Source organism: Terrapene carolina, unplaced genomic scaffold (genome assembly GCF_002925995.2).
Source record: "Terrapene carolina triunguis isolate 2854851 unplaced genomic scaffold, T_m_triunguis-2.0 Scaffold96, whole genome shotgun sequence".
Taxonomy (NCBI): Eukaryota; Metazoa; Chordata; order Testudines; family Emydidae; genus Terrapene; species Terrapene triunguis.
This window is the reverse complement of record NW_020664447.1, coordinates 61,025,353-61,050,760: the sequence shown is the minus strand read 5'-3', so window position 1 is coordinate 61,050,760 and position 25,408 is coordinate 61,025,353. Positions and strand designations below refer to the sequence as shown.

General features: G+C 47.1%; 1 protein-coding gene across 1 annotated transcript in view; it reads right to left on the bottom strand.

Annotated features, from left to right (window-relative positions):
* IFT43 (intraflagellar transport 43) overlaps positions 1-25,408 on the bottom strand; it is a 51,041-nt gene that overhangs the window by 7,902 nt on the left and 17,731 nt on the right. Inside the window, exons 4-5 of the mRNA XM_024192795.2 lie at positions 12,447-12,479; positions 11,816-11,862 (exon numbers count right to left, since the gene is read on the bottom strand). Of these exons, the coding sequence (XP_024048563.1) occupies positions 11,816-11,862; positions 12,447-12,479 (80 nt within the window). The remainder of the gene's footprint in view (positions 1-11,815; positions 11,863-12,446; positions 12,480-25,408) is intronic.

Genomic DNA, 25,408 nt, shown 5'->3' with positions numbered 1-25,408 from the left:
CAGATCTTTTCCACCCAATCAATTAACTTTGATTTTTCCATGTGGATTCTTGTTGTAATATTTTCTGTCCACATTATAATCTCTCTGAATTCAGGGCCCTTGCATATGAGCCTCATACATGGCTTCATAACGTCTATACACATTGAAGAGCAGCTGGGAATTGCATTCCAGCATGTGCATATGGGAAATGGGAACATCTTATCAAACACACAAACATCATCATTGCAATGATGCCGCTGAAGGGCCTGCACATTGTAAAATGAAGCAGAGAACAAAGGACGGCACCACAATCTGGAAACAAACAGATTCACAATGCATAGCTATGTTTTAGAAGGAAGGGCAGTTTCCTGATCATCTCTAACATCTGCCAATTTCAATAAAATATTGCAGACAAGTCTTTGCAGCTGGGTGGAGACCACACTAGCCATGTTATAGCCCACATGGAATTGCTCCAGCAGGGGATTTCCCTCCCCCTATAGCACACCCTTCCCTCCCTTCTCTTAGCACTTGGTCTCCCAACTAGACCCTGGGCCCCTTTAGTGTAACTCATGCAGGTCCACCCTCAACCACAGCCTCCACCAGAGTTCCTCTGGTATCAGTTTTGTGATACCGTGGAGAGAATGTTCCGAGTATACCCAGCTCTTAAAGGAGCACTCATTCCTCCCCAATTAAAATACACCCAGTTTTCCTCCTGGTAAAATCAGTGAAGACAGAGGAAGAGGAGTGGAAGAGGTGTACGTTGGGTAATGTTTTACAGACAGAAAACAGAAGAAATGGGTTTCTGTAAGTCAGGTAAAACAACTCAAGGCCCCTCATACTCCCAGAGTGACCTTAAGGAAACCTAGATGGGACTCCTCTTCAGACCCCAGTTTGGTTAAAGGGGATCAAATAGTAACATAAAGCACTTTCCCTTGGCATCCTCTTCCTCAGACCATGCCAGCCCAAGCCCAGGAATCAACCAAGGCAGAGATGGAAAATAAATATTTGAGCCCCATGCTGGCCAATACAGAACTGTTTCCTATGGTCTATTCTCCACACCTACATCTAGTCTGATTTTAAGTTTCCCAAGGAGCTGGGAGCTATCTCTTGGAGGCAATTCAAACTAAGCTCATCAAACCCAGAACTGCTGTGGCACTAAGCCCCAAGTGATAGTTAACAGCTAAGTTATAATTTCCTAGACCAAATGTAGTGGTCTTGTTCATAGGCGCCAACTCCGGGGGTGCTCTGGGGCTGGAGCACCCAAGGGGAAAAATTGGTGGGTGCTCTGCACCAACCGGCAGCCAAGCTCCCCGCCCCGCCGCCCCAGCTCACTTCTGCCTCCTCCCCTGAGCGCCCCGCATCCCCGCTTCTCCTCCCAGCACTTGCCACTGCGAAACAGCTGTTTCGTGGCATAACAAGCTGTGGGAGGGAGAGAGGAGGAGCGGGAATGCGGCGCGCTCCGGGGAAGAGGCCGGGCTGGAGTGGGGATTTGGGGAAGGAGTCTAATGGGGCAGGAAGGGGGCGGAGTTGGGGTGAGTACTTTGGGGAAGGGGTTGGAATGGGGGCAGGGCAGGGGTGGAATCGGGCGGGGCCGGGGGGGCGCGAGCACCCACCAGCGCCAGGAGAAGTTGGCGCCTATGGTCTTGTTAATGGCTAAGACAGTATATTATTATCTGTATGACAAGAGCATCAAAGACCCCAGTCTGGTCAGGGCTGTAGTGGGCTAGGCAGTGGCCACACAAAGAATAAAAAATCCATGCCCTAAAAACCATTGCATCTAAGTTATGGTGAGGCAAGTTGGTGTAAGGAAGAAGTGGTAGGAGGTCGGAAGGGAAGGAGGACACATGCTTACTCAGACTGGGTACTTGAATGATTAGCAAGAGAGAGTGCTTTTTAAGATATAAACAAACAAGAGACACTAGTGATGGCAGTAGTCCAGGCTGGGTACCTGTAACCATCTCCCTTTCTGCCTCTTACACAAGTAACTGATCTGCAGAGGAGATGGATGGAGAGGTAGAAGCAGGAAAAGCAACTGCTAGGAGGGGTAAGAACCCACTTTACCTTATAGCCTCCACACTCTTGGCAGTTGCTTTTCCTGCTGCACCTCCCTCCTCCACATGCAAGTCACACCTGCTTGTTATTTGGATTACAGCAGCACCTAGAGGCCCCAAATGAGACCAAGGCCCCATTGTGCTAGGTGCTGTACAAACACCCAGTAAGGCAGTCCCTGCTCCAAAGAGTTTACAGGCTAAATTGACAAGACAGAGTGGATGGGGGAACACAAATTCAGAGAGAAGTGGCTTGCCCAAGGCCGGACAGCAGGTCAGGCAGAGCTAGGATTGGAAGCCCTGTCTCCTGGGTGCCAGTCCAGTGCCAAGACTGATTCAGGTAAAGTCCATCTTTTACAGCCACTAACCCTCCCCTTTTAATTTAGGCCCCCTAGAGCTGCACAACCATTCTCTCTGGAGTCACAACTCCAAGTGCTGAGAGTCACACTAAAAATCTTGTCGTTCATGCTTAATGAGGATTTTCTCCCCCTGGTCACATGACATTTTCAATGGCCAGTTCAGAGTGGAAGCTCCGTACAGCAGTGATGCAGGCGTCTTCAATGACCACACAATGCCCTGCACACCTTTGCTGCTACTGAGATTAGAGTGCAGGCTACCCAGAGGGTGGCAGCTTTGGGGGCGAGCTGACCCCTTCAAAGCAGGTTTGTTTATCCTCAGTGCAGCAGAATTACAGGCTCCTCACTTAAAGAATGACAGAAACTAACTTAATTTTACATTTTATGAGCATGCAACTTAAACCAGGGATAATGATAATTTCTCTGCTGCTGCAAAACTTTATTTTACTGAATGCTTTTACCTTCTGCATCACGTTTGGGGAATTTTAAACAGGCAAATGGAAGAAGGTCTGATTGAAGATGAAGTTAAGTGAAAGAAATTGGTCTCATTTAGCACATGACAGGATTCATCTGTGTTCTCAAGTCCACCGAGGTAGCATCATGGGCGTTTCATATTCATGAGCTGCTGCGACACTGTGTCCCCTCATTTACAAAGCGCCGTGTTCAGCAAATTCCGTCCCTGTGGACACTCCGTGCATTTCATGGTCTTGTCAGAGAGACATCAAACACTCCATTAACCAAATACCAGAAAATGGCTTTAATTAGCGCATCTCAATCCGATACATATTTTTTCCCCCTCTAAATGGAAAAAATGGAGAAGAAGAAGAAAAAAAAAGTGGAAAGCAACAGGCTTAAAAAAAACCCACAAGGAGCAGAGGCAGCTTCTACTGAACACACAAACAAGCTCAAAGCCTCTTGGAAGGTGAGAGCAGCAAGCAAGCAGAGAGGGCAAAGAATAGCTCTCTGGACCCCTGGCCACTCCATTTGACTGGGATGCATTCCCCAGGATCGTACCTGACCTGCTGTCAATCTGATGGCTGATCAGGAGCCATGCCTGTCGCCAGTGGGGAGAATGAAAGCAGAGGGCTGAAGAGAATCAGGTAGCTACCATGACTGCTGGGGTGTGGCTCCGGAAAGCTGAGAGAAGAAACTAAGGAAAAACAGCACAAGAGTCCATCTCCCTGAGAACCATGGTGAGTCTATGATGGTGGCACCACACAGGCTAGCTGCTGTGACAAGTCACAATAATAAAGGGGCCTTCTAACCCCAAGTTATAGAAAGGTCTCAGTGGCCCCCTGACACTGAAAAGCCAAATAGTAGCTTTACAGAGACAACCATATTAGTGGAGAACAAGAGCAAATGGTTTTGTTTTTTCTCAGCCTTCCAAGCTACAAAGTGATTATCAACTAGACAAAGGGCTGGATAGGAGATGGAGTGGCCACTCAGGCTCTTGAACCATGAGAGCCCCAGAGAACAGCACAGGTCTGTTCCACTGTAACCAGGTTGTGACATTTGTTGCTGCTGACATACAGTAGCTTCCCAGTTTGGAATCACCATTGCACACATCTTCCTTGGGATGCTTGAGGGAGAGGACAGAAGTGCTACAACGATGTTGTGGTACACGGGTTAATAAGGCAGGGTCCGACAAGTTACTGGACTGAATACAGGGGGAGCTGGGTGAAATTCTGTGGCCTGTGTTATACAGGAGGTCAGACTAGATGATCTAATATTCCCTTCTGACCTTATAATCTATGCACCTATGACCTTTGGACAACCAGACTGGTCACTGGCAATAGAAGCACCAGGAAATTGGAGACAAGGATTGAGACTGTGCTACTGTACAGCTGGCATTAGTAGGGCACTGATCTGGGAGGCTCAAACTGCCAAAGATCGATCTCTGTGGAGGAAACAGCTACCAACCTACAGACACTCCTGTCTAAACTCTGTGCCTGCCTCAGTTACTGGAGATTTCCACTTTTCTCCTTTAAAGGCTTCTCTCCATATCCCCCCTCATTTTTTTTCCTTCTAAAAGGTATTAAGGCACTGGCAGGGCCACAGCCTAGAAGGGCATGAGGCAAAGGGGGGAGGGATGGGGGGAGTTCAGAAATACAAAACCCTCCTCAATAATGCTAGAGATGAGTGATTTTGCTTTAGAGCATTAATGTGACAGGGAAAGTGGCTTCTCAGAGCAGTCCCGTGGAAGTATGTTTGGGAGCAAGCGTATCTGATTCTATTTCATCCTCTTCATGTTACACTGGAAAAACAAGACAAACTACATTTCTTTTATGCTAAATCCTTAGGTTTTTTTTTATTTTTTCTTATATATATTTATTAAAAAAATGCCTCTTTGATCGGCAGCACCTGTGACATTTCCACATCCAGAAACTCCTCAGAAGCCTCCCTCCCTCCGCACAAGGCCACCACTGCTGACAGCCAGCTGGGTTTGATCACAGCCATTCCGAATCAGATTTTCATAAGACAGATGAGGAGTCTTACTGCTGCTTTCTCATATCAGATGAGAAACTGAGGGGGGAGTGGGGACGGGTCCTGAGGGAACGACGCTACAATCAAGGGCTACGCGGTTCTCTCTCTGTCCCTCCACTGCTGTAATGTTCAAAGGAGTTTGCCTCGGGCAGTTTTAAATGATGGAGTCTCAATTCTGTAATCATCTTTCAAGAGCTTTTTCTTAACGGGTCTTTTAGGTAAACCTAGTCCATCAACTACACTTATGGACTCAGCAATCATCAGCTCAATATGACTACATATCTAACATACTACAGAATTTAGAGATGGAAGAGATTTACCAGAACCCATCAAGTTCATCCCCAAACAGGCCAGGATTGTTCCCTAACAGCTGTATTATTCACTGCCTTGTCCAGTTTTAAATTACTCAAAACAGGGCTTTCACCATATCCCTTGGGATACACACACTCTGCTCTCCTCTTCCACTCCCACTGAAAAGATAGAGGCTTCTCCAGACCAAGGCAACTCCAGGTTGTAATGTCAGCTGTCAAAGTGAGGTTAAGCTGGCCCTGACCAATCTCCCATCTGAAGCCAGCAGCTGTTTGTGAGCCTGCCCATCACTAGCCTCACATATGCTAATGGACTCCCCCAGTCCCTGGAGAATTTTTATCCACATCACAAAACCGCCACATGGAGTTTGGCCTGATGCAGAGACCTTCTTAAACAGAAGTCCAGGGCTGGAATAGCAAAGGGCAGCAGGTCAGGACTCAGGTGCACCTGCAGAGCTGTATGCCTGCACCTCCAAGAACCATCCAACTGGCAGGTGCATGGACACATGATGTCACAGTGGGACAGACCAACATACAAGCATAATCATCACCCTCTGCCCCAGACCATCACTCCCCATTCAGCCCACTCACTCAGCTCCTCACATGCCAGGCACAGTTCTGCTCCTCTCTCCATTTCACCAATGGTAAGTGTTCTCCCCACACAGCTCCCTCCACATCTCCCCACCTCTAGCTCCTCCCTTTCCCTGGTCTTTCTCCCCACATCTTTCAATTTCCCCCTTGCGCCACTCTGCCCTATGCTCAGCCATTGCAACCTTCTTCACCACCAAAATCTCCCTGGAACTTACATCACATGGGAACCTACCATCTCCTTGCCTTCCCCGCACAGATCAACTAGCCAAGAAGGCAACTAGGATACTTTATCATTAACGATTGCTGCACAGAACTCACTTGGTCTGCACTGTGGTCCCAGGTCTGCTCTAAGCCACTTGTAGACCAGGCATTTTATTCAGTATTCCTTTTATTCAGAGGCTGCTCATGAGAAGAGATCACTACTGTATTGCTGTGAAGTCCTGGCTCTAGGTAGCTACCACATGACAGACAGACACCCAGCTCTCCAGAGACAGAAAGACTCCGTGACCATGGCACTTCCTTCTTTTCATCTTTTAATGTTCTCCCTTCCTGTTCTAATGAAGAGGAGCTGCCCGCACACACCAGAAGGGTAAGAAGCCCTTGTAAAGGCTTGACACTTTATACAGAAGTCTCATACTTAGCATCACTTCCTAGGGGGAAGCTTCCCAGAAGGGAGGAAAATGGGTGTCACTTTGACAGCACTGATTTAATCACTGTCTCCTGGCAGCTTCTCCCTCTGCAGGTCAGTGTGGGTTTGTCTGTGCAGCACAGTCAGCCCTTCATTTCAATCAGCTCCCTTGTTCACACACACTACCTGCTCCAAAATCACATACCACCTTTTCCCACATTCAAAACCACATACATTGTCCCCTTCCTCCAGCAGTGGCCCTGTTCCAGAAGCTGCGCTCCTCTTGGGGAGCAGAGCTACCAGAGTGAGGCATTACTGAAGTGGGGGAGCAGCATGTGTGGGGGCCCATGGCCAGGAGGATAGGGACGGCAGTCTCAGTCAATGAGCTGAAGCTGCAGCACTGGCTGAGGAGCTGCAGAGCAGGAGGGAATTCCAAGGGATGAAGTGGGACTAAGGGGACATTTCTGGGAAGACATTGCAGGATGGGGCATGGCAGGGAAGGCGCAAAGATGGGGACTCTCAGCTGAAGGTCTAAAGAAGTTCACTGGTTGAGGGAGGTGCCATCTCTGAAAGGAGAGGCAGGGACATTCAGTACCCAAAAGCTGCCCAATCCAGGAGATGGCCACTTGATTGCTGCATCAATCAGACAGATGCTGCATTGTTTAGAAAGCGCCAAGTGAACAAGCGAAATACCAGGCAGGATAAAAATAGAGCCCATGCCCATCCCGCAGGGGAGGGGTACCCAGGGGAAGGGGCCCCTTTCATTGTGAATTTATTTATAATAACCCTTTCCTCCCTTGAGTAGTCCCAGCACAGAGTAGCCGGCATTTACAAGACAGTGCTCTGCAGATAGCTCTTTTCTAATTCCACTGACAGCCTCACATCTCTCATCTCATCTGGCATCACTGCTGCGCTGAGCTCAGCCACTTCTGCCCATTTTCCCTGTTGACATGGACAGAAAATTGAGCAATTACCCTTAAACTCCTCTCTCTCAGATCACCCAGATTGCCACACACACAGTATTAAGCCCCCAATCGCCCCTGGCCAAAAGTGGCTCAAGTAGGCCTGTCCTTTAGGAATTAAACACTTTTTTGTTGCTCGTGAAGGTTTATTATTCCTAAGGTTGTCAATGTATTAAATCCTGTTAAAACAGGTTTCCCATTGTGCAGAGAGGCAGAGCTCTCCTATCAGAGCCCCACAAGCCAGGGCTCAGGCAGACACTCTGCAACCCAGCAACGGAGCAGTACCTGTTTACCGAGACCACGCTTTATGAACAAATATGTGTATATGCCAGTGTGGGCTGTACATCAGAGCATTGCACAAGAGCTCAGATAATTCAGTGGTGGGTGCTTTAGAAGAGTGTTTCTCAACCTTTTTGATACCAGGGACCGGCTTGCTGCCTTCCTAAACTGTGTCAGAGAGATCCCAGGGACCCGTCTGGTGCATGTCCTGAGCCCACATACACACACAATCCCAGATTAGGGTGATGAGATTTTTGTAAAAGAATTCCATGAAGTCTTCATTCATATTGTCATGGAGAGAGGTAGAAGACTTGACAGCTGAGGAGAGCAGGGTATGGGGCACACAGGAGGGTGTCAGAAATGCTAGTCCTGAATGGGCACAAGAGGAAGTGTGTTAACCCAGGAAGGATTTGGCAGTGGAGCTTATCACCATTTGACTGCTTTAGAAAACCCCAACCTTGGTACACAGAGACACTAGTTACAGCTGGGGAGTTACTGCCACTATTCTCAGGTGACTAACTTTTTTGAAAAGTTCCCCAAATTTGGAGTTAGAGTGGGAAAATGATGCTTTTTGTCAGATACATTTCTTGGCTCTCCAATAACTCAAAAAAAAAAAAAAGGCTCCTTTTTATCATGTCTCACTTGTCCTAGACCAGTTGTCCGTGAGGAAGAGAGACCTGGAAAATGGCTGGAGAAATACAGTTTAGAGAAAATGAATTGTTAGCACAGTTCTGTATATACCCCAAAACAGTGTCAGAGCTGCAATGTCTGACCCGTCCCCATCTTCCACAAGCTCTCTCTCCTGGTAATGTTTCACTCTTCTACTGCACTGTCTATTTTCTTTATGTAACTCTAAGGAATCACTGAAGTCGGATATGTCCATTCAATCCATCTCCTTCCACTACTGTCTCTGGCCTCCTTCCACTCAGTCCTTTTACACATGGTATGCCCACCCTGAACTAATCTGTGAAGCTACTATTTTCTACTTCAAACCTCTCCTCAAGAATCCAACTCAGCCATGACACCTATAAGAAATCTCTCAACATTACATAGTTAGGTGGAATGGCAGTTGGGAAAGTCCATATTTATTTCATCAACATAATTACAAAACCTATCTAATATACAAAATGTTTCTATTTGATTGTATCACCTTCTCCCCACCACCACTCCCCCAGGCCATATTGGAGATTCTTTGTGGCAGAGATTGTGTGTTTATGGCATCCAGTGCAATGGGGCCCTGATCCTGCCTGGGGTCTCTGGGCAAAGCTGCAGTATGAATAAGAAGTAAAATGTGCCTAGACATCAAAATTGTTGTTGAACACAGAGTGTTCTTTTTCTAAGTTTGCAGTTTTTTATTTTAATGAAAAGGTGGCACAGGAGATAAATAATGTTAATGTAACCTTATGGCTGAGATTTCTAATGCATTAAAGACAAAAGATTCAAATATATGGTTCGACAGCAACAATTATTAGGCAACCCTAGCTATTCACATTAAGGTATAACAAGTCAACACCATATGCAGCATAAGAAGACCACAGCACATTCCTTGGGGAACCATAAGCCAATGTTTTGACTTTTGGGTGTTTAAAGACCCAGCCATAATGCTGTATTGAATGACACAAGCCAAAGTACAGGTTTGTATTAGGTATCCCAATATGTCTGGGGCAGTAAATCAATTCAGTGCATGGCTATATTAGATACCTGTGCTGCTCCATACTTTCACACTGTGTATTATTTATTTTTCCCAGACTGTTTATTCAACATAGTCATTTTACTTGGGGTGGGATTTTGCTTTTAATCATCCACTTTCCTTCCCTGGAATTGCTGAGAGACTCTGATCCCTGAGCCCTCTCACATATAGTTTCCATGCTTTATCTCCTTCCGTAAGGAGGACTGTAGGAAAGTGATGGAGAAATATTGGGGCATTGATAATTCAGAGGTTTTCAGTGCAGAGTTTAAAGTAGTCCCACCCACTCCATCTTGTATTGTTCTACCAGATACCTGTATGGGTTGGAATCTTAGCCAGAATATCATGATCTTTCTTTTCTTTCTCGCCCTTACTCACACACACACGGATGCTGGCTTCCAAAGGACAAAAATGACTGTCAGTTGCAGTTTGGCTTTGGATATATTATACTGTGATTTGACATATCTCCAGAGCCCAGTCTATCTCAGTTCTTATACTGTATCTACCACACATGGTATCTGAGTACCAGATGCCACATGGTGCAAATATTTGGCAAGGGAGGTTTCTGCTGTCTGCAAAGAAACTTCAAATATTCAGAGGCAAGCGTATAAAATGAGGGATCTCAGGTATTTGAACACATGGGGAGCTAATACGTTCAGCCTCAGTGATCCTGAGCTTTCTGAGTTTGAGTAAGTCTCCCGGGGGAAAGCTAAGACTATGCTGGAGGTAGCTACTAGGGCTTAAAAGGTGCCAGGATTGGTAGCCACATATCCAATGCATCATCTCCCTGAAAGATCTGAATAAGCCTTATATTTTTACCTTGTCCAATGTAACTGTGGATATTCTCATTACCCATCTAAAAGTCTGATTGTGATGGGGCATCTGCCCCACACTGGCAGAGAAGGGGTTAATAGAGCCCCGGGGAGGCTTTGTGGGAAGCAGCCAATAGGAGAGAGCCTGCAAGGAACAGCCAATCAGGGCCCCACAGGCCCATATTAAAAGAGCACAGGGAGGGCAGAGCAGGGTCAGTTACTGCTGGGAGCCCAGGGAGTAAGGACTGTGTCCCCAGAGGGCTATGAGAACTGCAAACACCTTGGACAGAGCAGAGCAGAGCATGGCTCCTGGAACTGAGCAGCTGAGAGCCCTGAGGTGAGGGCAAAGAAGGTGCTGGGGCTATGGGGAAGTGTCCCAGGGAAATAGAGCAACATTGACAGAGGTTACAGAGGAGCAGTAGAAGGCTGCTATTTACAGGGTCCCTGGGTTGGGACCTGGAGTAGTTGGAGGGCCCGGATTCCCCCCCTTGCCACTGGGGAAGGGGCAGGACTGTTGGATGATACCCCCCCCAGAAGGGGGGAAAACAGACGATGACCTAGCCAGAAGACGATGCTGTAGTTCTGGGAGTTGAGAGGAGGACTGTAGGTGGGAGCAGAGACAGAGTGCTGGTGTACAGATCGCAGACGTGAGCATCTGCCTCGAGCTAATTCCTAGCACAACCAGGAGGATGTGCCAGTCTGGCAATGAGGGCTGTGCCCCATGACACTGATCCCTTAGTGAATCCTGACTCAGTTAACTCTGACTCAGTGATATTTTGTGGCCCTCAGTTTTACAGGTTAATTAAACAGTGTAAAAAAGTTCAGCCACTGGAAGTTTGATGTAGCTCCTAGGAACCATGGGTGAGTGTCCGTGCCTGCGAGGCCTCTTGGTATATGGGGTTAGTGTCTGTCTAGGACTCGGTCTTGTGGATTTTTGCAGCTATTTCTCTTGGCTGATAACACAATTGCCCAGTGCTGGAGGAGCAGGCTACACTAACTATAAGGTCCAGCAGAGCTAGAGCCTGCCCAAAACTCTGGGGTACCTCACAGCAGCCAGTACACTGCTGGAAAGGGGGTAATTCACTGGTGCATGTCCTGAGCCCACATACACACACAATCCCAGATTTGGGTGATGAGATTTTTGTAAAAGAATTCCATGAAGTCTTCATTCATATGGTCATGGAGAGAGGTAGAAGACTTGACAGCTGAGGAGAGCAGGGTATGGGGCACACAGGAGGGTGTCAGAAGTGCTAGTCCTGAATGGGCACAAGAGGAAGTGTGTTAACCCAGGAAGGATTTGGCAGTGGAGCTTATCACCATTTGACATGACTTGTGACTCTTTCCACTTCCCCTGACCATCTACTGGCCTTCCAGCCTCAAACATGTTCTAGGATCTCTCCATCTTACCAGAAGTATTTTATCATTTCTACATTATTCAAGACCAAGGCTAAGTCCATGGGTAACCTCCCTGGTCCTCTTCCCCTAGAGTACTGTACCTACTGATCTCCATCACACCTTCTCCAGCTCTGGAGTCAATGAGATCTTTACCCCAGCATCTCTCACAAATGTGACACACTCTCTTGTTGCTTCTTTCAGGGCAATTCTGCCCATGCTTCTGGAGAACCCTAGAGAGCACAGGCCTTTTTTTTTTTTTCTAGTAGTGAAGAAGATGAAGTCTTACCTCCTCCATCGTCTGATCCCTCCAGGCTCTGCTGCCTGAGGCGATGACTACGACAAAGCACAATAGGAAAATAATTTCAAAGACAGAAGCGTTTATTCTCATGTCCCCTCTCTCCGCCTGGGGGCTGCAGTCCCCACCAGAATCTAAGGCAGGAGTTCCCCAGTTTTCCCATGTTGCAGAACACTTGGGAAGAGCAAGCACATTTTTCTCAGTTCATCTCCTCTCCCACAAGGCTTCATTCTGCAGCCACCTGGAAGGACTCTTCAGAACACAGAGCGTAACACCTGGATTCTATGGACAGCAGGACCTGAGGATTCAGGGGCCAGGGCAGCTGAGAAAAAGAGATACTTTTCACCAAAATTCTTGTCTTTTTCTGTCCTCATGGAGTGACAGAGCAACTACATGCACTGGCTCTAGGGAAACAAGAAGTCAGATTACCAGCCCCCTCCCTCAGGACAATGGGCATATCACGTGCCTTCAGGCAAGGCTTCACATCCCTGAAGCTGAGCATGGCAAGATCCAAAATCCAGTGCCCACATTCACATGCCCTACTACACAACACTCCCACTGGGAATTAGGGGCCCATAACAGAAGAGAATCAAGTCTTTCATTAGCAACAAGGAGAACTTACTCTTCTACTTCTTCTGCAGTTTTCCGTCCTGACCTGTAAGACAAGAGGCCCACGCTGAGAAAGGGCTATAGGGTGAGACAGACACACATCTTTCAATACATTGTTCTTATTCTGCAAAGCAGCCTCCACACATCCCTGGTGACATAAGTGACTGCATGCACAATACAACAGGCCTCACCTTTGAAAAGTGCACGCAGGTGGGTGCTGGCCCACTGCACACAGTTAAATTAGAGCCAATTTGGTCCAGAGAGGCAGCTTGGCAAAACACAAGCAAGAGCACTCACTGCTCTTTGAGTTTCTCCTCAATTCTTTTGTCCCCATTGCCCATGAGCTGCAGGCAAAGCTTCCCCTACTCAAGGGCAAAGGCCAGTACACAAGGGACTGGAGCAAAATAAGTTATGTTAGTTCCAGGGCTACATCCCTGAGAGACCAATAGGTTCCTCCTGTCCTCCGCCATAGACAAATATTGTCTAGTTGCCTTTCTAGGCCAGGGGCCTCACCCAGGCCTTGGCAAGTTCAGGTCAGAAATGCTGTCGCTGCAGCAAATCAGGGCCGATCCAGCTGAGTTAACAGGAGTTCATAATAATAACGTGGGGGGGAGGCGCAGGCAAATGGCAGCTCTCTCGCTCTCCACCCCAGCAAGCCCAGAAGTAATTCAGTTCCGATTAGGGATGCTTGTTCAATATTCAAAATGTAAAACATGGAGGTTGCTGAACCAGCACTTTGAGAAGTTAATTAAATGCCAGGTTTCTTTTTAGCAGATACTCCATCACTCGCTGATTGCTTTGGCCATTTTGCAGAATGAAGTTTTAACTCTGTGCGCTGGGAATAAATATTCTCCCCTCTTCCTGGGCTCAGGGCACTGTGACAAGGGATATGTGGAGCTTTCTTCTCCCACACACCCCTTCCCAAGAAGCACCACAAAGCAGTGGTCACTTCCATTCCCTCGCACTTTCCCCATCAAAGTAGGTCAGTGAGATGGGAAAGGCTTCTCCCTTCAACCACCTAGCTCTCCATTCTAACAGGTCCTGAGCCTCCTCTATCCCTGAGTGCCTAATCTGCCCCTGTGAGGGCGGGGAGCAGGGGACACAGGATTCCCATCTCTGAGAAGAGGAAGCCGAGAGAAGGTTACTGTCTGAGAGAGACGGAGAGGAAGGGTGGCTGCCCCCACCGCCATTGCTGGAGCTTTCACTCGGAGAGACATTAGAGAGAACTGCAGCTGAATTGGAGACTTTGGGCCCAAAGCAAGTGGGTGCAATTCCATTGATGTGACCAGAGTTGCAGCAACTTAAGTAAGACTTGAACTTGGTCTTTACCAAGGGCAGCCAGTCAATGCAACGGGATTATAGCATTTAGAGGACAGCCCTCTTGGTGGGGAGGTGACTGCCTACAGGGAGAGGGATGGAGATGGACAATGCACCAATACATACAACCATCCCCCTGCTAACACACACAGAGCAAGGAATCAGCCCAGAGGGCCCATCAGCAGCTCAGACTAGAGGATTTGAATTCAGAGGGAAGAATCTGAGAAAGTAGAGGTGAATTATGTCCCATTTTATCCATCTCCTCTGGCTAGGCAGGACTGCTCCCTCCAGCCTATCTTCCAGGGCTTTGCCCACTAGAGGATTAAACATCCCAAGCAAGGGGCCTTTCTATCTCTTTCCTGTGGGAGACAATACCACAGCCTCAGACAGCAGGAAAATGTTGTGGATATTCATTCTAAACTTTCCTTAGCTTCATCCCATTACTCCTGGTTACAGCCTTTTCATGGCCTTGGGGTTTACTCTTCAGATCCTTGTACAGAGCTATTCTGTCCCCTCAGCCACTCAACACAGACCTAGCTCATTTAACCTCTTATCACATCACTGAATCACCACAAACCCTTGCAGCTGCCAGGAGAAGCAGACAAACAACAGTTTGTAGAGAGGGACTTGTAGGGCTAAATACATAAAGCATCAGGTGCCAATAAAAAACACCCAGGATAACAGGGTGGGTTCCAAACACCCAAACAAGGCTTAGGGCTGCAAGAAAATTAAGTGGGTGAAAATGCACAAGACTAGACCACCTCCTCGCATAGAAGAGTGGAGAAGGAGCTCGTAATGGAGCTAAGGGCATTTTTTGAAGTTATATACAACATGCCCATCACAATGGTCTCTTGCTACACTGACAGAAGAAAGAGACCAGGCACCATTATTATTTATTCTTTGTACTGTGATAGCACCTGGTGACTGCATTCAGAAATTATGGCCCCATTGGGCTAGGCACTATACAAACAGGCAACACAAAATCAGCCTCTGCCCCAAAGCATTGACCGTCTATGGGACAGGGGATGTTTGTACAGTGCCCACACAATGGGCCCTCTGGGTGCTAATGTGATGCTTTTATTATTATTTATGTGTAAAAACAAAACTGGACCTACCCAAATACATAACCCACATTTGCCACCTCAGGAAAAGCCTGAGAGAAAAGACAAGCCTTCCACTGTGGCCTACAGAGGTTTAAAAAAAAAAATCACAGGCTCTACTGGAGCAGTAGGGGAAGCATGTTGCCAATTCAAGGATCCCTATCAGAGGATGACCCACCTCCAGACCTGTTGGCACCAGGGGCTTAGCAAACACAGGGAAACTATCCCTATTTGTCTTTTAGCTCTCCAGCTGCCATTGGAAGCCACACATGCAATTTGCATTTGATCTTTCTGTTTTAGGTGCTGTGGAGTGCCTCCTCTTGAAAACAGGTTCTGCCTCAATGCCAATTGCATCAGGCTGGGACAAGCATTTCATCCTTCTTAAAATGTAATGCTCTGGGTGCACAACATCCTCCTTATCAACCACAAGAACACAGCCTTCCATGGATGAGCTAAGGCAGAGAAATGACAAGCTTTGGGTTTAAGCATGCCAACCATGTTTGGGGAGGATTCCGATATCTTTAATCTTGCATTCCCAGCAGCTTCCTGCACTTAGAAATCTGCACTTACCAGCTCCCCTCACTCCAGCAACAAGCATGGCACAAGGAGGGCATTAAACACATACAGAATTGGTAACCATAGATTCACCCATTCAGATAAAGACACTCAGAACAATGCAAGTGAGGCAACATTTAGACAGAACTAGGTCTCATTCAGGAGTATTAAACCACCACAAATCACCAGCTCCCAACATTTCTAGCTGTCCAGCTAGGTAAATTTAGACGTTGCTCAATGCTGTGGCACCTGGGCACCCGCATCTTCATCCTCTCCCCCTCTAACTTTTCCTGATCAAACCAATTCCTTCCCAGGGACACCAGGGCATGGGCTGGACTAGTCATCTGGCCAGCTCAGCTCAAACTCCTTCACATTAGGAGCTGCTACTACTCCCACATTCACTCAATATCCCTGGAATATTCTCTCCAGCTCTGAACAGCTATCAATCCCTATCCTTAGTTTCAGAGGAGTTGATGGAAGAGAAAGTGGAGGCAGGGCTGCATTACAGTTCTGAGATCCCCTTATTACACACTCCTGCATCCCATCTACCTCCTGTCCCATCCACCTGCTGTGGAAGGGGAGACAAATCTGCTCCTATTCAGTAAATATCTCGTTATCCCAAGCCATTCTATATCACCTGCAAGAACCCCTCTGTCTCCAAGGGACTGGGTGAGCGGGTGACTCTCAACCCCCATGGAACTGTGTCTGAGTTGCTGTGGAGCCTCTTACAAGTTATGTGCTGAAGGGTGAAAGGCAGTTCTAATGTAGACATCATCTCTGTTAAACTGTTTCTCTCTCATTTAATGGAATACCACGGAGATCTAAATGGAGATAAAGTAGCAGGGCTCAGAGAACAGCAAGGATGCTATCTTTATGCAGCATGACAATGTTCAGTGGTTAATTAGACACCGTTAACCTATTTTAGCAGGGGACATAACTGGGATGAATGGGGGGAAATGTCCTTGAAATCTTTTAATGTCCACAGCTCATGGAGGGCCCTCGTTACACTTCTGTGCCACAGGACAGCATGTCCCTGAGCTACAGCTGAGCACCAGAGATCAGCCTGTGACCTCTCAGCACACAGGGACCATAGGAAGACATTGTAACCCTAGCATGGGGAGGCAGGAGGGTGGGGTAGCCAAGTAAGAATAAAGGAAGCGATTATGGTGACCTGTCAGGTATATTAAGGCATCATTCAGGGAAGAACGGATCTGATTCTGATGGGAAGGGCTGCTGGGGATGATTGGGGGCAGGTGGCCAGGGTACATATTTGATGGGCAAGTAAAATATGGTTTGTTGGAAGTTTCCACCAGCTTTACAGGAAAGAGTGGGCAGGCAGAGCTTGGGCCTGGGCGGATTTCTTTGCCATAGTCATTTTGCAAGGCTTGGGCCGTGTGCAGGGTCGCAGCCCCAGGTGCCTCAACGTCCAATAGATCTGTCCTCCCATCACTTAAACGTGAAACCAGCACTAGCGCTAGCAGCAGGGATGAGGAATGAAGAGACATCAATATTCTGATCTGGGGCCAAACTGCCCCTATGCTGTAACCTCTATGGGTCTCAGGCACAAAGCTGTGAAGGTGGGTAAGAGCAGAAGTTACACTGAAAGGCTGATGCTCAGAGGCACTTTTGTTGGAAAATCAATTCTGCCTTCTCCCCTCCTGCACTGAGAGCACGGACCCTTCCGCTCATCCCTGGGCAGGGAAATTGCAGCACCTATGCAACAAGATATCTGGTGACCAACCCTCCCTCCACTGGGGACCCAGCAAACACCCTCCCCAGACTGCTCCCCACTCATGTCACATCTATGTTGCACTCAGCTTCTATCTGCACATATTTTCTATAGCACTCCAAGGAGATCTGAACAAGTGAGCCAGCCTTGTCAAAATGCTGGCAGGCTCTATTCCAGGGGCAAGACTCAAGTTGCACTGGAAGGTGTGCCTATTCCTGTGTAAAGTTTGCCCCCTGCTGGCCACACCTGCAATAACATTCCCTGTCAGGCTCAAGGTGAAACTCTAGGCAGAGGGCTCATGGGACAACAGAACAGGAGAAGTATGCTGGTGCTTATTGAAGGGCGGGTGGAGACAGAGAGTGACAGAGCATGTGCAAAAACAAAAGCAGCATAACCTGTCGGGAGAGGACATGCGCCTCTCTCTTACCTTGAGGCTCCTGTTTGTGCTCTTGCTTACTTTCATTGTTTGCTTACAAAAAGGCTATGACATGGCTTAGTGTGATGACAGATCTAGAAGCCCCACATGCCAATTATGTGAGCAGCTGCATCCAAACCCAACCTTGGGCTGAGAACGTAGCTAAGGCAAGTACCTGGGTGAGGCAGATGTGCAACTTGCAGAGCTCCCAGCAGTGCCAACAGCTGTGTCATCTCAGGCTGCGCATCATGCAGTGAGCACATCTAGCTGCAATGGGGGGGATGAAAGCAAGGAGAGGCCTAAGAGACAGGCATCCCACCATGAAAGGATGTTAGATAAGATGCTGATCTCCCTCACAGATCTGCAAGCAACACAGCTCCGATAGAAAGGCTCTGGTCCTCACCCCTGGCCAGCGTAGGATTGGTCCCTACGTCTATTCTCCAGGGCTCTGTCCAGCATAGTTTTAAAGGGGCTGCTACTCTTTTCCTTGGGGGACTTGCCCTAATAACCACACTTGATTTTTCTTTGCTCAGTTCCCTCCCTGGAGAACAGTAACATCACAACGGCAGATACATCTCCATGAACATGTGCCACCTTTCTCTCAGAGGAGCTACTTTCAGAAATAATGCTGTTATTGGGGAGGACCAGACATCTTGCAGAAACAAACAGATCAGACTGCACCAAGTCTCTCCGCAGGTGGCGCTGCAGTCCTCATAGCCTTGAGAGAGAGAGAGGGAGAGAGAAAGTCATGCTTCCCAAATGAAAAAAAAAAAAAGATTGGGAGAGCAAAAGGCTGCCAGATAGTTTATTTTTCCACCTGACTTTCACCACTGGAGAGGTACAAGGGCAGATATACGTGTGTGTGTGTGTGTGCGCGCGTGTGTAGCGCACGCAGGGCAGGAGCATTTGCAGACTTGCGGGGAGGGTTCAGTCTGCATATTAACATATTTCCTGGCACATCTAAGCCACTTCTCTTTTATGAATCACCTCTAACCAAAACTGCTTCAAGCTGCCCTCTTGCTAAAAAAAAATAAAAAAGAAAAGAAGAAAAGGGGAAGATGTGATGTTCAGAGATACATTTTATTTTAAGAGAGTGGATTCATCACAGGGAGACGAGAGAAGGGTTACATTTGAAGAATTCTAATCAAACTGGCCTGCATCCATACAAAAATGTTGAAAACATGTTTGTCCCAGCCAGATTGTCTGGCTCAAAAGACATGAGCGCAGATCCTCAAAGGTACTTAAGCACCTAAATCTAATTTTAGGCACCCTTACGATCCACAAAAGCCCCATTCAGCTGCCGCCTAACCTGTAGGTGCCTGAACTCACTCGGCACCTACAGTTGTGCAGTAAAAGTTCCCTAGGCACCTGTTTCTCTGCCTCTGGGCACATATGCTGCTGCCTCACTCTAGACCAGGGGTTGGCAACCTTCGGCACACGGCCCATCAGGGTAATCCACTGGCAGGCCATGAGACATTTTGTTTACGTTGACCATCCGCAGGCACGGCTCCCAGTGGCCCCGGTTTGCCATTCCCGGCCAATGGGAGCTGCGGGAAGTGGCAGGCCACAGGGAGGTTATATCAGGAACATCAAGTCTGGTCTTTGTGTCCTCTAGTTTTGCTGGAGAACTCCTTGGAGGAGCAGAGAACTAGAGAGAGAGCTTTCTTTGCCCCCAGTTGACGAGACTAGGATGCTCGATCTTTCTCAGATATTCCCTTCTCAACTCCACCAGGTGATACCATAATCCCACTGGTTCTCCAGTCAAGCAGTGTCCATCAGGAAAAGCAGGTTAGAGAAGACCTACATGTCTAACAAAGAAAAATACAAACAGAAAACACAACAATTAAAAAAAAAAAAAAAAACAACCTCCACCCCAGTTCAGGCCAGCAATACCCATTGCAAAGAAGCAGGAAAGGGCAAAAGTCCAATTATCGCCCCTTCATGGGCAAGCCCACTGTAACCAAGAACTGTGCTGGATTAAAATGGGAAATATTTCTCTCACCACTTGCTACTGCCCTGCTGGGAGTCTCTTAGGGTGACTCTTCTGCCCATTGTTTTTTGCCTTTTACTGGGGCTGAACATAACCACCAGTTGCTAGAGGCAAGGAGAATACTATCCTGTCAATGACATAGAGGGACAAGAGGATGGGAACCAGTTAGCATTCCCGGAACATACAGCCTATTTAAAAGAAAAAAAAAAAAAAAGCAGCCCTCACACACACCCTGGGCCTGCACACCACAGCTGTATCGCCATCTTGATGTCCTTGACACGTGCCGATGGCATGGAGGCGGCTGGCACCAGAACAGCCCAAGAGAAAGAACGAGAGGCCAATGGAGATTTATGTGAGGAGAGTGAGATGGACAAGGTAAAATTGTCAGGAGGAGTTGTTAGAAAGTAAAATATATTGTGACAATTCCACTCCTGCCGTTCATCAATAAACTGACAGATCATTTAGTGTCAATTAGGAGTGATAGATGGACAAGTCCCCATGATCCTGGGCCAAAATTAATGGCTGGGAGGGAGAGAGTGATTGAAAATGACGGCTGACATTGAGAGGAAAGTCCTGAAGGTCCCCAAGGGGCCATTACTTGCCTCATTCCCTTGCAGATCAATGCAGGGACAAACCCAAAAACAGACACTTCAAGACAAAACTTAATCAGACTTCCTTTCCTTCCTTCTCCTTCTAAGTTCTGCTCCCTCGCTCGGCCACCTTGCTCTCCTCTGCCTGCTCTCGCCACGCTGCTGAGAACAGCTACAGGTGGCGGTGAGACACGGTGACGGAACCTGCTACAGGATTCCCCACAGCCAGGAGCCTTTCTCAGCTCCTAACATGGCAGCACCACAGGGAAGCACATACTTAGATTTATTTCAACAACACTGTATTGGGAATAGAGGGTGGAAGAAATGACACGCCCTCCCGCCTTGCCATGCCCAAATGCAGAACCTCACAGACACTTTACTATTTCCACTTGCTAGACAGGGACGGCCAGAGGTTCTATAAACCAGTGGCTCTCAAGGGCCATTTCACACAGACAAGAGAGCATATTTTAAGTCCCATCTTCTTGTAACAGATGGCTTTAACTTTACTTATCTCCAGAGCCCTCAATACATTCAAGTCCTTAATCCCATAAATCACATTCTTCCAGCTCCAGGACCCAGTGCTGCCACTCCCCACCCTCCAGAGCCCAAAACAACTTCAGTACCCAGGTCATGCCACCACCACTGCAATGCTCTAGGGTGCATCCCACCTGCCCCTACTCTCTCAGATGTCCACCAATGCTTCCCTGCTATCACATGCACTCTCCAGGGCATTATATTGCCACTCCTGCCCCAGGACATTTCAACATATCCATGCTCCAGGGCATACCCTGCCCACACCTACTCTCCAGGACATGCCACCATTTCTCCAAAGGAAGCAGCTTCAGTTACTCCTAAGGCCACCTGTTCCCAAAATGCCACCATCATGGACCCTCCGTGTCCACCAGAGCACAACAGATTCATGTGTGCACGTGCTGTGGGTGACTTCAAGGTGCCTTCGCAAGCAGCTTTCATCAGGAAGTGGCTGTATTTGTTCAACACCACCACTAGATGCTGAGGAGAGGCTTGTGGGAACTAAACCACAAGGGCTGATGAGAATGAAGGGAAACAGACCCAGGTTTCATGCAAATGTCCTTACAGCAAAGCAAGGGCAGAAACAGACTAGCAGAGATAGAAATGGAAGAGACTCTAAAGAAAGTGTCTTAGGTGAGGACAGCAGTTATTTGATTGAAAGGGACCCTGGCAAGTACTTTTTTTTTTTTTTTAATATATATAAATGCTTCCACTTATAAAATCTTTATGGATGCTCAAAAACAAATTCTCTTTGCCTGAAGCCTGGACTTTTTCCATTGGGAAACACTTTTCCGCCTCTTTGCCTCTTATGACGCATGAGCCAACACGGCAATAAACCATTTACTGTTTTTCAGGAGTGTCAGCAATGATGCCATCAAGGGCATAAGCACAGCTCTCATAGCAGAGCTTGGGTTCCCTCTGCTGGTTGAAGAGCAGATTCACAGAAAAACGATGATGTTATTACTATTGATTTGTATAGCAGAGTATTAGGCCCCAAGTATCTATCGAGGTACTTATATAGTCATCAGAGTGCTAGGGCTGGAATAAGTAGCACTGGGGCTGACACTAAGAAAAACTGTTTCTTCCCTTTCTCTCTTCAGATAAATTAAAAATATATAGAGGAAGTTCAACTTCAGGGACTCCCCATTGGAGGAAAAATAGATGATGCCAAATAGTAGTGAGGAGTGTTGTAATGGTTACAGCAGAGTCCCAGCTCTGCCACTTAACCTCTTTGTCTCAGCTTCCACATCTATAAAAGTGAGGGTACTAATAAGAATAGCTATTTCACGGGGCTACTGGGAGTTCTAATTAACCTTTTCATGCCTGATTCTTTGTAACCTTATTTGTAAAATGTGCCACTTTGGTGGCCTCTAGAAATTAAGTGACAGATTTGTAGATGCTTTTGGAACCTTTGTGATGAATGACACTATTCATGCAAAGTATTTTTTAAATGAAATAGAGTATGGAGAGAACCACAGGCTACCTACCCCCACCTTGCAACAGATTGAAATAGTAATGATCTGGCAGACAGAGCCAAGAGTAAGGTGGGATATATGCTAATGACATAGGTTATCCAGGTGAGACAAGACCAGAGAGGGTTGTGAGGGACTCCAGAAGGATCCAGCAAAACTAGGAACAATGGAAAACAAAATGGTAGATGAAATTCTGCCATGACAACTCCCAGGGGGCATACATTGGAAGGACAATTTCAAGTGACTTGCTCACACTGACAGGCTCTGGAAACTAGTAATGTAGCAGGAAAGAAGTCTAAGTGCCACTGCAGATAAATCAACAAGGCTACCAGTGCAACAGGCAACATAGTCAGAACTGGAATGAAGAGGTGAGGCTGCATAAGGGGACAGAACAACAACTACAAGGCCATTACATAAATAGATGCATAGACTAGCTGATCTGCAATATACCTGCACATGACAGAGAAAAATCTAACTACAGTCCCATCTCCAACCCTCCCTTCCTAAGTAAAAGTCATTGAGGGTTTGTCTACACGCTGGTTTTGCACTGATTTAACTCCACCAGTTTAGAAACCAATATATTTAAAGGATGCAGTCTCCTAGCATGGGCACAGTTAAACTGGTATCAGTGCTTATACTGGCAGTAGCTATATCAACGTAAGCACATCAATAACAGCATAACCGCAACCACACAGTGAGGGAGGAGGTGGGGGGGAAGCGTGTTGTACTGATTTAACTAGATGGCCTTCCAAACCGAAATAGTCAGTCAAATTGGTACAAAAGCTGTGCATAGATAAGCCTTGGGAAAATAGAGACAACCCAGCTGCAGCAACATGTGTGACATCAGCCTATGACTCAGACACTTCACAAGCAAAATTTAGTACGAGATATGTTGTAGAAACAACCCTAGTAGCAGTGGCATCTTGGAAGGAAGGAATGGAGACAGATGGAGAAATCAGTGTTTGAAGAATCCACAGCTGGAGTCACAAAGAAAAGACAAATGACAACAGGGGATTATCCAAACCCTTCCTTTCCCATCTTTGATTTCAAAAAAAATCAGAATAATGCCCCTAAAACTGACAGTTACCAGAAATGGTCAAAAAATTTCTTCTGTGGCCCTTAATGCTGATCAATAACGGCTTGCATCAAGTGGCCACTTCCACTGAGTCTTGGAGCGTTACTCAAGCCAGAAGGTGCCTGAGATGCCAAGCTAACCAGGTCTCCCACAGAGATGCGCCATCCCCCTTGATCTTCTCTCCTGCTCCTTTGTCAGATTTGTGTCTAATTAGACTGGAAGCTTCCCTGGCCAAGAACCTACCATATCAAATCTCTGAAGTGTCCAGCATACTTCAGGATGCTAGAGAAATAATAATACAGGTGTGACGTTGTGCAGTCTATATGGTTTTATAAAAACATGATAATAAGTGAATATAATGTAACTGGGATAGTTTTAGAAAAAATATGGTAATAAGTGAATATAACGTAACTGGGATATGCTTCATGCAAAAGGTCTCTTGTAAGGTATCATTACAAAGCTTATAATCTACTGAGTATGATCATCTGATTTGTATAAATGTACCACTCTTGTATCTAAAACTAGAAATATAAAATGTAACTCTGAGGGCCTATTGTAATTATGTAAAGTGTGGGCCATTAATGATGGTTTGGAATCTTGACTCCCATTAACAAGGACCATTATCCGCAGATGGCTGTGTTTACCTGTGAGTCTTCCTGTATATGTGCGTGCTGGCAAGTGGGCAAGGAAGTCTTGCAGTGACATGTGATCATGTCACCTGAACTGGAATCCATCTTTAACCTGGTGCTTTTCCAGTGAGGGGGGGTGGAAACCCAGAAGGACAAAGGGTTCCCGCCTTATGCAAAAGATATATAAAGGGGTGGAAGAGAACAGAGAGAGAGAGGAGCCATCATGAAGAATCCCCTAGCTATCACCTGAGCTGGAACAAGAGCTGTACCAGGGGAAAGAATTGTGCCCAGGCCTGGAAGGTGTCCAGTCTGAGAAAAAGCTTACTGAAGCATCTCTGAGGGTGAGATTATCTGTGTTCAGTTTGATTAGACATAGATTTGCGCATTTTATTTTATTTTGCTTGTGACTTACTTTGTTCTGTCTGTTACTACTTGGAGCCACTTAAATCCTATTTTCTGTATTTAATAAAATCACTTTTTATTTAGAAATTTACTCAGAGTATGTATTAATACCTGGGGGAGCAAACAACTGTGCATATCTCTCTATCAGTGTTATAGAGGGCGAACAATTTATGAGTTTACTCTGCATAAGCTTTATGCAGGGTAAAACGGATTTATCTGGGTTTAGACCCCATTGGGAGTTGGGCATCTGAGTGCTAAAGACAAGCACACTTCTGTGAGCTGTTTTCAGGTAAACTTGCAGCTTTGGGGCAAGTTATTCAGACCCTGGGTCTGTGTTGGAGCCAGACGGGAGTGTCTGGCTCAGCAAGACAGGGTGCTGGAGTCCTGAGCTGGCAGGGAAAACAGGAGCAGAGGTAGTCTTTGCACATCAGGTGGCAGCTCCCAAGGGGGTTTCTGTGATCCAACCCGTCACCCACGAAAGCAGAGCCCAGTTAACTTTACAGCCTTTGGTGAGTAGCCTGAAGTTTTCACCTCTCAACTCCACCTGCCCTTAGTCCAGATCCCCCATCTCTTGGCATGTCCTGATCTCCCCTTTCCTCTAGAGTCCCTACATCTTCCATCCTGGACTCTCCAGCTATACTGAGTCCCACCTCCTTCCCTGATTTCTCTCTTCCCTGAATTCCATCCCTGACCGCCCCCAGCAATGTGGGATCCCTCCATAAGGACTTCTTCCTAGACAGTACATTCCCGCAACCAAACACACAAACACTGAGCAATTTCACTCTTCCACCAAGGCTGGACACAAAATCCTGATTCCTTCTGTGGAGTGCCCTGGCTGCCAGTGGGACTCCACTATTCACCAATGGGATCCTCTTGTGGAAAGAGCTCAGCCAGGAAGAGTATTTTCCTGGACATGTTCCTAAACCCCCCCACCCACACACACCCCTTCCCAATTACTGCAGCAGGCAAGGGATATGCTGTCACTGGTTTCCCACAGATCTGGAGGCCTGAGTAGAGTAGCACATAAGGAGAGTCAGTCAGCTGCCCCCAGCAGGATGGATACTCTGGGTTGGGTGGTCTGGAGGGCTGGCTCACAAAAGCATTAGAGACTGAGGCAGCATACGAGGTTCAGGAAGATAACCCTAGTGGTTGTGACAGCAAGCCCTAAAA